The sequence below is a fragment of the Cydia amplana genome, chromosome 1 (genome assembly GCF_948474715.1).
Source record: "Cydia amplana chromosome 1, ilCydAmpl1.1, whole genome shotgun sequence".
Classification (NCBI taxonomy): Eukaryota; Metazoa; Arthropoda; class Insecta; order Lepidoptera; family Tortricidae; genus Cydia; species Cydia amplana.
The window spans coordinates 20851296-20864483 of NC_086069.1; the positions used below are offsets into that span (position 1 = coordinate 20851296).

Consider the following 13188-nt stretch of genomic DNA (forward strand, 5'->3'; position numbering starts at 1 on the left):
TAAGATTTTTTTATTTTCCTCATAGTTGATGTGAAAAGCAGTATGTGTCACACGGTATCAAAATTATTTCGGCTTGGGCGTTAACACTTGAATCCCTCATTACGCTCAGGATTCTACTTTAGAATCCCTCACTACGTTCGGGATTCTATTGTAGAATCCATCGCTTCATTCAAGATTCAATGTACGCCCTTGACGGAAATATATCATTTTGATCCCTTGTAACACAAACTACTATTGAATGGCGCTTTTTATTTTGGCGTTGTTGGATTTTCGACTTTAAGCGTTGATCTTTAAATCGAATTTAGCGTGCAGACGGATTCAAGAGCTTTATGAACGCACGTAGAATAAGCGCCCGTGCGAATGAAGGCCTCAATTGCAAAAAGTTTTCAATGTTTAATATTTTTGCATTTAAACTATTTTTTTTACATTTAAAATACCGACTGTTAACGATGTGCTGATATTTGGTGAAATGGAAAACGACCCTTTGCTCGGGCCCGTTCGCAAGCCCTTATAATTAGAGTAAATCCGTTACTGTCTACTTAAAAGCAGCATTATCAGCTCAAGGGGGCTTTCATTTGTGGGTTTACTCTACTGCAGTGTTTTGAGAGAATGAAACAATGGCAAATGAAATATATTATTTATTTATCAGTACTTAATATCAATATGACAATATATACAAAGTACAAAACACCCTTAGAACTAGAACGCTACGCCTATCGAGCGTGGTGCGTGATCGTGAAACTTGGCGGTCAAAGGGATGAGACATTAAACAAAGATTTAGTGATCGAACTACCTATTCTAGTATTCTCTTTGATACCCAAATTACATTCCACCGTCGACACAGTTAAGTGACTATTCATGATTCATGAAACTTACGAGTATTAAAAAGAAATAGGTTAGTTAAATGTGAATACAAAATCCTTTTTCAAATAAATATTATTATAAATTATAATGCTTACTTATAAATAGTTAAAAAAATATTTAAAATACATATACCTATTGTTTTACTTAGGTTAACAAATTTATGTGTAGATGAATAAATAAAATTTAATTATCCTATTCCTATACTCAATGCATTGTAAGGCACTAAGGTTGGCTGAGCAGATCCGACTATAAATTGTCCCAAGACTTGTATTGTAACCATCATTCATAATCCTATTAAAATTCAAATGTTCAGATAAATGCACGTTTACGCGGTTATCACTTATCACACTGCTGTTGCCTTTCCGGCGTTTCAGCGAGACAGAGAGGTCTTTTTTTCAGTGAGGTTATAGTGTTTTTATATTAGGTATTTTTTTTGTTAATACGTCCTGAATAATTGATTATCTTATGTCTCACTGGTATACAAGAACTGCGTGCGGTTCTGCATCAAATGTGAATACCGTCTGACTAGCATTCGACGGCCGATAGGTGACCTAAGTGAGTGTAAGCGCGCCCTAAGATCGAGTACCCAACAGCTGTGCGAGAGAGCAGAAATCCACTAAAAGGAACACTTATAGGTAGCAACAGCAACACTCATCTGCCTCGCTCATCTTTGGTGCATGGATGCCGAGATCCTCACCCTTAGTCCTACCTACACGGATGGGGCCTTTGTGGGTCCCCGTTTCGCAATACCTACGCGAGGCTGCAAAACTATTTTCTACAAAATTTAAAATAAATATCCAACTATCTAATGAAACATCGACAACCCCTTAAATCGACCAGAAAACACGGAAGGTCGTGAGTTCACAGCTCGTGAGCTCGGTGCACAGTAGTATAGTAGTAACGTTTTTTACCGTTTTAGGACGCCAACAACTTCTATTTTATCAAGCTAAACATAGCCATCTTAGGCGGCTTTAAAAGACACATTAGTAACTTGGTTCTATTTTGCGCCGCAGTGAGCTTTTAAATCGTAATCACGTGGATATAATTTTAGTGATATCTTCAAAGGACTGGTGTAATGCCTGCACGAACTCGGTGCTGTTGTTGTGAGATTTGTAGCTGGTGACCGCTGCGCCTAACTTGTCGGGGAAGGCTGAATACCTGAAGGAAGATTAAAAAAAAACTAATTAAACTAAAGTTTATTGGCAAAAATGTCATTTTAGTTACAAGCTTTCACTGCTGATCATCGAGACAATTATAACAAACCCAAAAACAATTTGGTTGCGTTCTTTTATCAGAGTTTCAATGGCCACCTCGCTACGATATTCGCCGAGTAGCGATTGGTAAATATTAAATAATATTTCGTAAATAAGTTCCAAGAAACTTATTGGTACGTGCCAGGGCAACTACTTAATAACTCTATAAACTTACCCAATACCAAATCCTTCTGTAGCCACCGGTCCAAAACCCCCTCCCATAACTGAAGGCGACGACAGGGTACTCGTACTCAGTATCGACTTATTCAGGTAGTTATATTCATAAGAGTCAAAGAGCTCAGGCCGTGGCAGGTTAAATTCTTCGGCAATCTTCATGAGCGCGAACATATGACGGTCGAATCCTTGGCCCATCGCTGCGTCTTTCACTAGCTCCGAGTGGTACTTGGAGCATTCTTGCATCATTGCGCTGAGCTCCCCTCGTGAGGTCTTGTTTAAGTGAAGGGCTTCGCAGAACGCCTGGGAGAATGATAGGAATTATTCAAATGTGGCTTAGGTGTTATTTTCGTAATTTTAATACTAAAGACGTAAAGTAAACTAACAAAAATAGATGGCGATGTACCACTATGCTGGATTGTAAAAATTAACTATAACGTCTATAAGTAAATAACCAATGTTACCGCACAGAGCCGTGCAACGCCATCTATATCAGCTATCAAATTTGAATCATCTCCCGGCCCCTCCCCCCTTGTCTTCTCCACAGTTACACTTTCTTCAAGTGTTGATTACATACTTTGTAATGACGCAACGATAAAAACATTTATTAGTACTTTAAACCCTCGTTGAGTATAGGTATCAACCTATGTACATATAGGTATAGGTTGTTAGACTGGTATCAGACAAGTGATAACAGATTTAGTGATAGTCGCCATCAGCCAGTAGTTACGTTGACCTATCACGGCACTATTCTTTTAATGGGGATGTTGACATGAATCGCGAATATATAATATGTTATGTTTTTACCATAGCAGGGAATATTAGAACGCGGAAAATCATATTTTGCAAGTGTAAATATGCGTAATAAATTAATTAAAAATAATCAAAAGTATTTAAAATAATGCCCAGTATCACGTGACTGCAAACGCCAATCGGAGCGCGTGACGTAATCACAGTGGAATCACCAAAGACAAGTTATAAAACCTGCCTAAGTGTCTACAGATTATCGTACCGAAACGCGATCTTGGTGCGGTGCGGCGCACGAATCGATAGTGTGTAAGGTGGTGCGTTAAGGACGCAGCTATAAGTTAGAGCGAGAAAGAAGGTCGCTGTCCGATGCGGTAGTGTGTTAAGGCTTTAAAAAAAATTGTCAGTTGCCATATAAAGAATTTAAAAAAATTACTGATAGCAGTTTGTTTAAAACGCCGTTACGTCATCAAGGTCACGTGACAGTTTGGAGCGTTTAGGCGCGAAATTTAAACACGAAACTTATTATACATGTTTTTTTATTCAAAATTAATGAATATATTTATTTTTTATTTTTTTCTGTAATTATTACGTGTCTATCTACAAAATGAAACCAGTTCCAAAAAATTGTCAACATCCCTTGAGCAATGGATAAATACATAAGCTCTTTTTTATAACACATCTAAAAAAAAACCTTTAAAGATAGCGGCAGATAACATATTGTTGCGCACTTCGTTGTGCGAGGCGAGATATGATTGCAGGAAGATTGTACGAAGTGGTTCCGCTTAAGGCGTCGTCACACAGGCGCGTTTTCCGGGCGGGGCGAGAGCGGAGCGCGCTGCTTTTATATATAACATGCTCACGCCCCGCCCGAAAAATGCGCCTGTGTGACGGAACCTTTAGGGATCATGGATTTATTTAAGTGAAGTTAATGGAACCAGCACTTGTCTTTTTATGCAAAAAAACAGAAACCCGCAAAACAGTGCAAAATGGAGTTTAATGACTATATACGTTAAAGTTTTGCCCCCTGGTGGCTACGGGCCACGGTGACCACGGCTATATGCCTAGTGCCTACCTTAGTTTTTTCAGTGCAAGGCCTCATCGTTTCCGTTCTGCCGTGCTTAAACGCCGAAGTGCTACATGATTCATAGGTGCCGACGAATTTACCATGGAGCAGGTGATATGCAGCCTGGAACCAATAAAAATATTTATATGTCGGAGCGAGACACCAGAAAGACGTATTGCAGCATTACAGTTCATAGTTAGACGCCTGTAAAAGTCGATTAGCAATGTTTGGCTACATATTATTTGCTTGTAACGGAATCCTAAAGTTGCGTAGAGAGTAACGCCACCATCTATTGGCGTATTGATGAACTAAGATGACAGGTAGAAGGCTTTGGAACGTCAAGAGGGGTATCTTGAGTGAACGTAGGCACGAGCAGGCATTTTTGTCGTTATGTTGGTAGACTGGTCAGGCAGGTTTACCAACTTGAATTGGAGGCGGGAGCGGTTGGCTCCGCCGCTGGAACTGGCTTCCTTCTTCTTGATCGGACCGCGCTAGAGATCGGACGTTAGCCAAGCTCGTGCCTAATTCGCTACGTTCCTGAAGGCTTACACCTGAAGGATTATTCTGAAAGCTTATAGATTCTCACGTTCTTTAACCGTTTAGCTAAGTGTTTTATTCCAAGTGTTATTTTGATTTCTTATGTGCCATTATAAGCTTACTTTTGTAAAATAAAGAAAATATGTGTTGTTTTGAAAAGATGTGTCCCGCCGAGTTTGTTGCCGGGTTAAATCTTCTCGAGTCAGAGGTGTAGGGTTGGAGCCGGTGTAGTTTGACTTGAATAAAGATTTGAACGGATTTATGCGATCTTTTTATTTTCAAATCACACCTTTTAAAACTAAATACAATTAGTTATTTTTATCGCTTAGTCCTAAAATATGGTAGGCACTAGTATGGTTAACAAGTCCGAATGTTTATTTCATGCGTTTGTAGCATACCTACTATTTTGGCTGTGAAGTAATACATCTAGGTACTACCCCCACGCGCCCACCGCCATCGGGACCATCCGTCCCCGACATCAGAAGTGGGATAGATGCGGAGTTTCATGTATTGCTTACACAGCCACCTGGGAGCGTGGTGTATTTCTGGTGACCTACTTACATTCCATAATCTGGACACTTTGTAATGGTAAGCTCACGTGTCTAACCTTGATTGAATGGTGAGTGTAATTCATTGTTATTTGGTGAGAATTATTGTGAAATTGTGAATTATGATTGAGGCAGTCGAGCATAGCGGTCGTTACGTGACGTCATCTCTGGTATCGCCGCGTTTCTTTACAATTAATTTTTGTAATCCATTTAGATCGAGGCGATCTCGAGTTATTTTGATTTGAAATCCATACTGTTAATTAAAACCAAGTATTAGCTATCACGACGTGATATTATTTCATCGCTCACTTGTGAATCTACCCTCATTAATTGATTTGAAAATACAATTAATTTTTAAAAATCCGTTGAAATCTAAGTGATCTTATAGTAGTTTATGCAACAGTGATATAATAAGGGTTCTTAAAATTCAAGGGTCGAAGTTACAAAACGAGACGTAGTCGAGTTTTGTAAAAAAAGACCCGAGAATTTTAAGAACCAATTATGAGCTGTTGCATACATTACTTTTTCTATGACAGCTGCAGCAAAAAAAAAAAAAAAAAAAAAAAAAAAAAAAAAAAAAAAAAAAAAAAAAAAGTTGTTATTAAAAAGAAGAGTTATTATTAAAAAAAAAGAGTTATTTATTAAAAAAAAATTGAGTTATTATTTAAAAAAAAAGAGTTATTATTGTAAATGAAAACATACCTCTTTCAATCAAGATGATCGGAACTTGTATCTTTAAAAAAAATAAAGCAGTTGTATTATACTCATAAGATGACTGCTAGCAGTCATCTTATGAGCCTATAGACAAAGCATTCAAATGACATTGCTTTAGATATCACTGTCAGTCATTTAATTGACACATTTAAGTGCTGGAGTAGAAAATAGTAGTTTATGCAACAGTGATATAATAAGGGTTCTTAAAATTCAAGGGTCGAAGTTACAAAACGAGACGTAGTCGAGTTTTGTAAAAAAAGACCCGAGAATTTTAAGAACCAATTATGAGCTGTTGCATACATTACTTTTTCTATGACAGCTGCAGCAAAAAAAAAAAAAAAAAAAAAAAAAAAAAAAAAAAAAAAAAAAAAGATTATTAAAAAAAAAAAAAGAGATTATTAAAAAAAAGAGTTATTATTTAAAAAAAGAGTTATTATTTAAAAAAATTGAGTTATTATTTAAAAAAAAAAAAAGAGTTATTATTTAAAAAAAAAAAAAAGAGTTATTATTGTAAATGAAAACATACCTCTTTCAATCAAGATGATCGGAACTTGTATCTTTAAAAAAATAAAGCAGTTGTATTATACTCATAAGATGACTGCTAGCAGTCATCTTATGAGCCTATAGACAAAGCATTCAAATGACATTGCTTTAGATATCACTGTCAGTCATTTAATTGACACATTTAAGTGCTGGAGTAGAAAAAGTTATTTTGATGTGAAATCCATATTGTTAATTAAAATCAAATATTGGCTGTCGCGACGTGATATTATTTCATCGCTCACTTGTGAATCTACCCTCATTAATTGATTTGAAAATACAATTAATTTTTAAAATCCGTTGAAATCTAAGTGATCTTAAGTTATTTTGATGTGAAATCCATATTGTTAATTAAAATCAAATATTGGCTGTCGCGACGTGATATTATTTCATCGCTCACTTGTGCATCTACCCTCAAAAAATATTTTTTTTCATAAAAATACAATGCACCGTTAGAAATTGATCCTGCTGATTTGCCAATGCAAGCATTATGTAATCTTTACCCTGTAATGTTTAGTAATTAATAAAATTGCGACAAATTATTGCTCGTAATGCCGTGATAGATCACAAATCGTGTATACTATGGAAACATGAGCTACGCATATGAAAATTAATGTTACAGTGTCCTGCAGCCGGAGCCGAGCGAGCTTGCGGACGCCATTGCGCCCGTGATACTGAGGCGGCTGTGCAGTATCTTCTGTGCTGGAGATTTGGAAATAAAAGGACAGGTTTCGTTCTAATTGTTTATTAGTGAATTTTATTTTGAGTGTAATGGCGAAGCATAACAGGATAACGTAACTAATAAGGTGTCACTTTTCGTATTGGCCCATTTACCGTGTAACTTATTTTTGGAACACGTGTTTGTTTGTTCATGGAATTAAATAAAACGCACTCATTGAAGTTTAAATTTTATTCTGAGATTTTTGAAGTCCCGTATACATTGGAAACATGTTTTTTTGTGTCTGCTACCTTGCATTTCATAAACCTTTTGAGTTTAGCCTGCATTCATGATAAACCTGATACCGTGCAAATGATGATTTCAGTAACAGCCAGCTATGTTGAACCACATCGTGTCTCTCGCAATCTGCCGCAGCAACGGCAACGGCAAGCGGAAAGAATCAGCCTCCGTGCTTGGGTTGGACCTCACCACCACCACCTTTGACTTGGTCGCGTGCATCATGCTTTATTAAGCTGGTGAGCAGTTCCCATTTCGTTGGGATTATTTTGAGATGTTTTACTTCTGCATAGAAGTCTTGAGCGAGTTTGATTTTGATCAGTAATGTTCAGTTTCAGTTGATCAGTTGACGCTGATCGTACCAATAGTTCTGAGTAACATGATTTAAAGACCTGTTTTTATTTTCTTTTTTTTTTTGAATTCACTGTTAACATTGTTTTGCTTTCGACGGACTGAAAGCTTGTACTTTCGTAGGACTGTAATTACGCCCGATGGACTGGGCACTACTGTTTTGCTTTCGATGGACTGAAGGCACGCCCGATGGACTGGGCAATACTGTTTTGCTTTCGATGGACTGAAAGTATGCCCGATGGACTGGGTATTGTTTAGTGACCGCATCAGAAGTGCCGGAGCATGTAAGAGGTGCACGTGGTCTGCTTTTTATGTGCAGAATGCTCTTTGCGAGGAGTAGCACTTACGCGGCTGAGATGGTTACTTCTGACGAGGGTCTGATATCTGCCGAAGGACTGGCAATGCACCGAAGGACTGGTGTTGTTTTGTTAAAAATGAATTCCCGTTTATTTACTGTGTTCATATGAGTAAAATTGGAACTATCAATTCAGAATGTTATTTATTTTAAGATGTCTTACAAAAATTTAGATCACATATGACCAATTTTCTTTTTATGCCAGATAATTTCCCCGTAAATTGATATTGACGACAATAGTAGTGATACTGTCGAGCAATGAATTAGAGCTGTTGTGATTTGTGTTTTTGATGTTTGGGATTGTTTTGTTTTCACATAAATTTGAGAGGCGATGATTACTGGAGTGTATCCGTTAGATAGCGGCGATGATTACTGATGATTATTTTATTTAGTCGTTGCTCGATGGACTATTTTTGACTAGAGAATTGAGGATTGTTAAAGTAATTTAGAACAATTATTTTTTCTGGTTTGATTGAAAACAAAGTTTGATTTTAATAGTAATTTGAGTGAGACCCAAATTGTTGGTCAGGAATGACCGAGCGATGAGATACTGTGCTGTATGTTTTGTTTCAGTATCAAATGCATACACCCACACACGAGGACGTGTGTAACGCAGGACGGCCGTGTCGGAGCGAGACACCAGAAAGACGTATTGCAGCATTACAGTTCATAGTTAGACGCCTGTAAAAGTCGATTAGCAATGTTTGGCTACATATTATTTGCTTGTAACGGAATCCTAAAGTTGCGTAGAGAGTAACGCCACCATCTATTGGCGTATTGATGAACTAAGATGACAGGTAGAAGGCTTTGGAACGTCAAGAGGGGTATCTTGAGTGAACGTAGGCACGAGCAGGCATTTTTGTCGTTATGTTGGTAGACTGGTCAGGCAGGTTTACCAACTTGAATTGGAGGCGGGAGCGGTTGGCTCCGCCGCTGGAACTGGCTTCCTTCTTCTTGATCGGACCGCGCTAGAGATCGGACGTTAGCCAAGCTCGTGCCTAATTCGCTACGTTCCTGAAGGCTTACACCTGAAGGATTATTCTGAAAGCTTATAGATTCTCACGTTCTTTAACCGTTTAGCTAAGTGTTTTATTCCAAGTGTTATTTTGATTTCTTATGTGCCATTATAAGCTTACTTTTGTAAAATAAAGAAAATATGTGTTGTTTTGAAAAGATGTGTCCCGCCGAGTTTGTTGCCGGGTTAAATCTTCTCGAGTCAGAGGTGTAGGGTTGGAGCCGGTGTAGTTTGACTTGAATAAAGATTTGAACGGATTTATGCGATCTTTTTATTTTCAAATCACACCTTTTAAAACTAAATAGCAATTAGTTATTTTTATCGCTTAGTCCTAAAATATGGTAGGCACTAGTATGGTTAACAAGTCCGAATGTTTATTTCATGCGTTTGTAGCATACCTACTATTTTGGCTGTGAAGTAATACATCTAGGTACTACCCCCACGCGCCCACCGCCATCGGGACCATCCGTCCCCGACATATATTTTAGAGCTATTTGAGCACTCTAATGGTGTATAAGTCTTAAAAACCTTCGCCCCAAGGTAGATCTGATTGAGATACTAAAAATGTTCTCTTGCTAATAATTTTCAAAAAACATGGTATAATGGCTCTAAACGTCACATACATAAGGTACATTTTAACATACCTGGAAGCCGAGCTGCATTACACAATCAGGGCTGACTTTATATTTCTTGCAAGCACCTTTTGTTAGGCCTTCGTACAATATATAGTCGATGCTTAATGATTCATACCACTCTTTGTATTCCTTCTTAGCTTTGTCAACAAACTGTTTTGATTTATCATCCAACTTGAAATCTGGAAGGTCAAGATAGAACTTATTACGCTGTATAAACCAACAAAGTAATTCGTAAAAATATCGACCACTGTCTCGGTAGGGAGACTTAAATTGACCCATAGCATGAATGAGTAAAACCAGAAGACTGACAGTGTCTATACGCAGTCGCGTTTCTTTAATATTCAGCGCCATCTATCGAACGGGAGTCGAGTTATTTTGACAAGAGGCCTAAGGGTCGAACATAATGGATGGAACTAAGGCGTACTTCAAAATAACTCAACTTCTGATCCAAAGATAGTGCTGGAGAACCCGAACCCGAAAGCAGAGGTCTAAGCACTGAATAAAGTGGATGGAACTGAAACCTACTGGCATCACGCCATCTGTCAATAAGCTGAATATTGGAGAACGTGATTTTGTATAGACACTGTTTGTTTTGTTTGTCCACGCATACCTAACTTGGTAACACTAATGTTGCTGCTAGCTGGCTTTGTGTCCGGATGAACAAAAGGCTTCTTTGTAGTCTCAGCATAGATGTCTTCAAAGAATCTGAGCACTGCAACTCCGTCGCCCCAGGAATGCTCGAAGTTTATGCCAGAGACACCATCACCAGTGATGATAAGGCTGAAGGACTTGTCAAACCACCTGAATGGAATTGTTGATAATAGTACATATTCATTTGTATTAGTAGTTTCATTCGTTCAGGGGCACTGGCTAAAGCCCTGGCTCATACCAATTGAGGTTCTCGGAACATATTATGTGAAATATAAGTTGTTTTACCAATTGCTTTTCAATGATGGAAAACATTGTGAAAGCTTATTGGAACTGGTCTGGTTAACCAGGCAGGCAAAAAGCTCAAAGAAAAGAGACTATGAGAAAATCATAAAATTAATTTCAATTTTTTTATCAATCTTCTTTTTTATATGTACCTATATCTAGAGTACAAGGCAGAATTTGGAACATTAGGAGTCTTGAAACTGAAATTAATTATTTACCTATTTAGACCATCGCCATGTAAATAACTCTTCAATAGAGCATGTTTTGAATCACCAATAATTTCTTCATCCAGTACCAAGTTGAAAATGGCCGAATCAATTTTACTCAGGACTTCTTTGTTTCCAGTTTGCTCCAAGTGTGCCCTTTGTCTGGCCCACTCGTTTCTGTTCTGGCAAGTTAGGACTCCTAGCGGATGCTCTGCTGCAGGAGCATTGTCATTCATGATTTTATTCAGGTTAGCTAGCATTTCTGTTGGTGCGAGGATGTTACCTAAAAAAATACAGTTATTTTATCAATAATAAATAAATAAAAATAAAAAAGCCTTTTATTTCTGGTTATCATAACATGGATTTTAAAGTATTGGTAACTTAACCTATGCTTAAATCTAAATTTCACCAGAACCCTCTTTGGAGGTATAGGCCTCTTCCAGCTTTTTCCATTTTGTGCGGTCTTGGGCCTCCCATATCCAGTTGACCCCCGCTACTTTAATAATGTTGTCTGTCCGCTAATTTTATCAATATCCATTTTATATTTAACAATGTAATTTGTGATCTAGTTGCATTTTCGTCATCATAGGCGTAAATATATTTAGTAGAGGTGATAGGGTATTTAGTGTTTTAAATGTAGCAAATATAATCTACCTTTCCGGTGTATGTTTTGTGGCACTAAAGTTGAGTTATTTAACAATGCTTTTGTAGTAATAACATAGGTTTGCCATTAGGCTTTGACCTTTGCTGTTGTAGGTATCTGTAAGATGTGGGTAGTACCCTCTTATATTTTAATAAATCAGTTGTTGTCAAGGACTCGCGGTGTTTCATTGAATACTACATGGTGACAGCGGTGTAGTGCTTTTGTCTTGGTATATAGATTCAGAATAATTACTACTATTGAGTGCCAAGGAGGTTTGCTTGCACTATCTTTCATTGAGTATTTGTATCTAATTAAGAGTTCCCTTATTTGTATCTAAAAAAAAATGTATCAATAACACAGATTTCTTTACCATCAGCATCCAACACATCAAAAGCATAGAAGTTCCCTCTCCGCTGCACCAGCACATGCCGGCTGTCTGTTGCCCTGAATATCTTGTCCTTAGTCTCCAAAGGGATGCGGGTTGCCCCAAAAAGACCCGGAAATTGACTCATGTCAAGAGGAAACGCTTTGAAAAGGTAGGCCCCATACCTAGTAGAAAAAAAAATTAATAAAGAGAATTTAAGCAAAATATTTCAAGAAGCATATAAATACTTTAGTACTGACCACAATCCGACTTCCAGATTTCAGACAAGAACAAGTAGCTGTTAAGTAAAGTGCAGTTATTACAAACCATGAAACCGCCTCAGGCAATAAACCTGTAACAGTTCTAAAAAGTGGTGTATTACTTTTCTTAGGATTCATGTGAAACACTTCTGGTTCCAATATCTGTGCCTTCAGAGACTCCATAAATCTCACAGCACTTATCAACAAATTAGTAGAGCGGATTAACTGATTGTTGTATTCAGGTCTCGTGTCATTTTGGAAAACGATTAGAGGATTGTAGTTGATTGGTAGAGGTTTGCGATCACGAAGATAGATATCAAACCAATAGTCTGAAATGTAGCTTGTGTGCTTGTTTGCCTTATCTTTCGCTACGAGTTTCTCTTGCAACGCTTTGCCCTCATTATTAATGAAGTTATTAGTTCGGCTGGTCGCAGCACTAAATTGGTCGTCGGTTAAAAGCGGTTGCAATGCCTTAAGATACCGCTCGGTGCTTTTGTTCAACACAGGTATAGGCAGTCTCGGTAATGATTTCTGGAAGTGCATTGTAGGCACCTTACTTCTTTGTAAATATTGATAATTAACATCACGAATTGTTTTCGATTTGCTGGCATAACTTCTTTGTGCTATGCTTTTTATACACAGGTTTTTATGAGGACATTTGTTTAAAGCGTACATATTTAAGGCACTAGAACACTTATTCCCACACTAAAATAATTGGGTTTTAGTTAAAATATAACTTTAATTAAATTATAAAGCGTAAAAACTACAACCCAATTCGGGTTGAAAATAATGAACTTTGACTTGACTTGTCTTTGAGAGTGTTGCCATAGGATGAAAACCAAAATATCTTTGTGAGACTGTTATAGCCAGCTTAAACTCTCGCGCGAGTCACGAAACGAGCCGCGAGCCGCGCCACGAGACGAGAGTGTAAGCGGTGGGCTCGCGGCTCATCTCGTGGCTCGCAAGCTCGTCGAACTAATATAATTTAAACACTAACGGCACGGCATAAGGTTTATAACCGAATGACA

General features: G+C 37.7%; 1 protein-coding gene across 1 annotated transcript; it reads right to left on the reverse strand.

Annotated features, from left to right (window-relative positions):
• Positions 1–1862: 1862 nt before the first annotated feature.
• Positions 1863–12964, reverse strand: LOC134650196 (carnitine O-palmitoyltransferase 2, mitochondrial). Its single transcript, XM_063505127.1, has 8 exons — positions 12228–12964; positions 11907–12085; positions 10906–11176; positions 10365–10555; positions 9764–9933; positions 4114–4227; positions 2293–2594; positions 1863–2022 (listed from the first exon to the last, which is right to left on the reverse strand). The coding sequence occupies exons 1-8, from the start codon at positions 12833–12835 to the stop codon at positions 1896–1898; spliced, it is 1962 nt and encodes a 653-aa protein (XP_063361197.1). The 5' UTR covers positions 12836–12964; the 3' UTR covers positions 1863–1895.
• Positions 12965–13188: the final 224 nt, after the last annotated feature.

Coding starts and splice junctions, on each gene's coding strand:
- LOC134650196 (XM_063505127.1), bottom strand. CDS start 12,835: ATGTACGCTTTAAACAAATGTCCTCATAAAAACCTGTGTATAAAAAGC. Junction 12,086..12,227: donor TTGCCTGAGGCGGTTTCATG/GTTTGTAATAAC, acceptor TTTTTCTACTAG/GTATGGGGCCTACCTTTTCA. Junction 2,023..2,292: donor ACAGAAGGATTTGGTATTGG/GTAAGTTTATAG, acceptor ATCTTCCTTCAG/GTATTCAGCCTTCCCCGACA.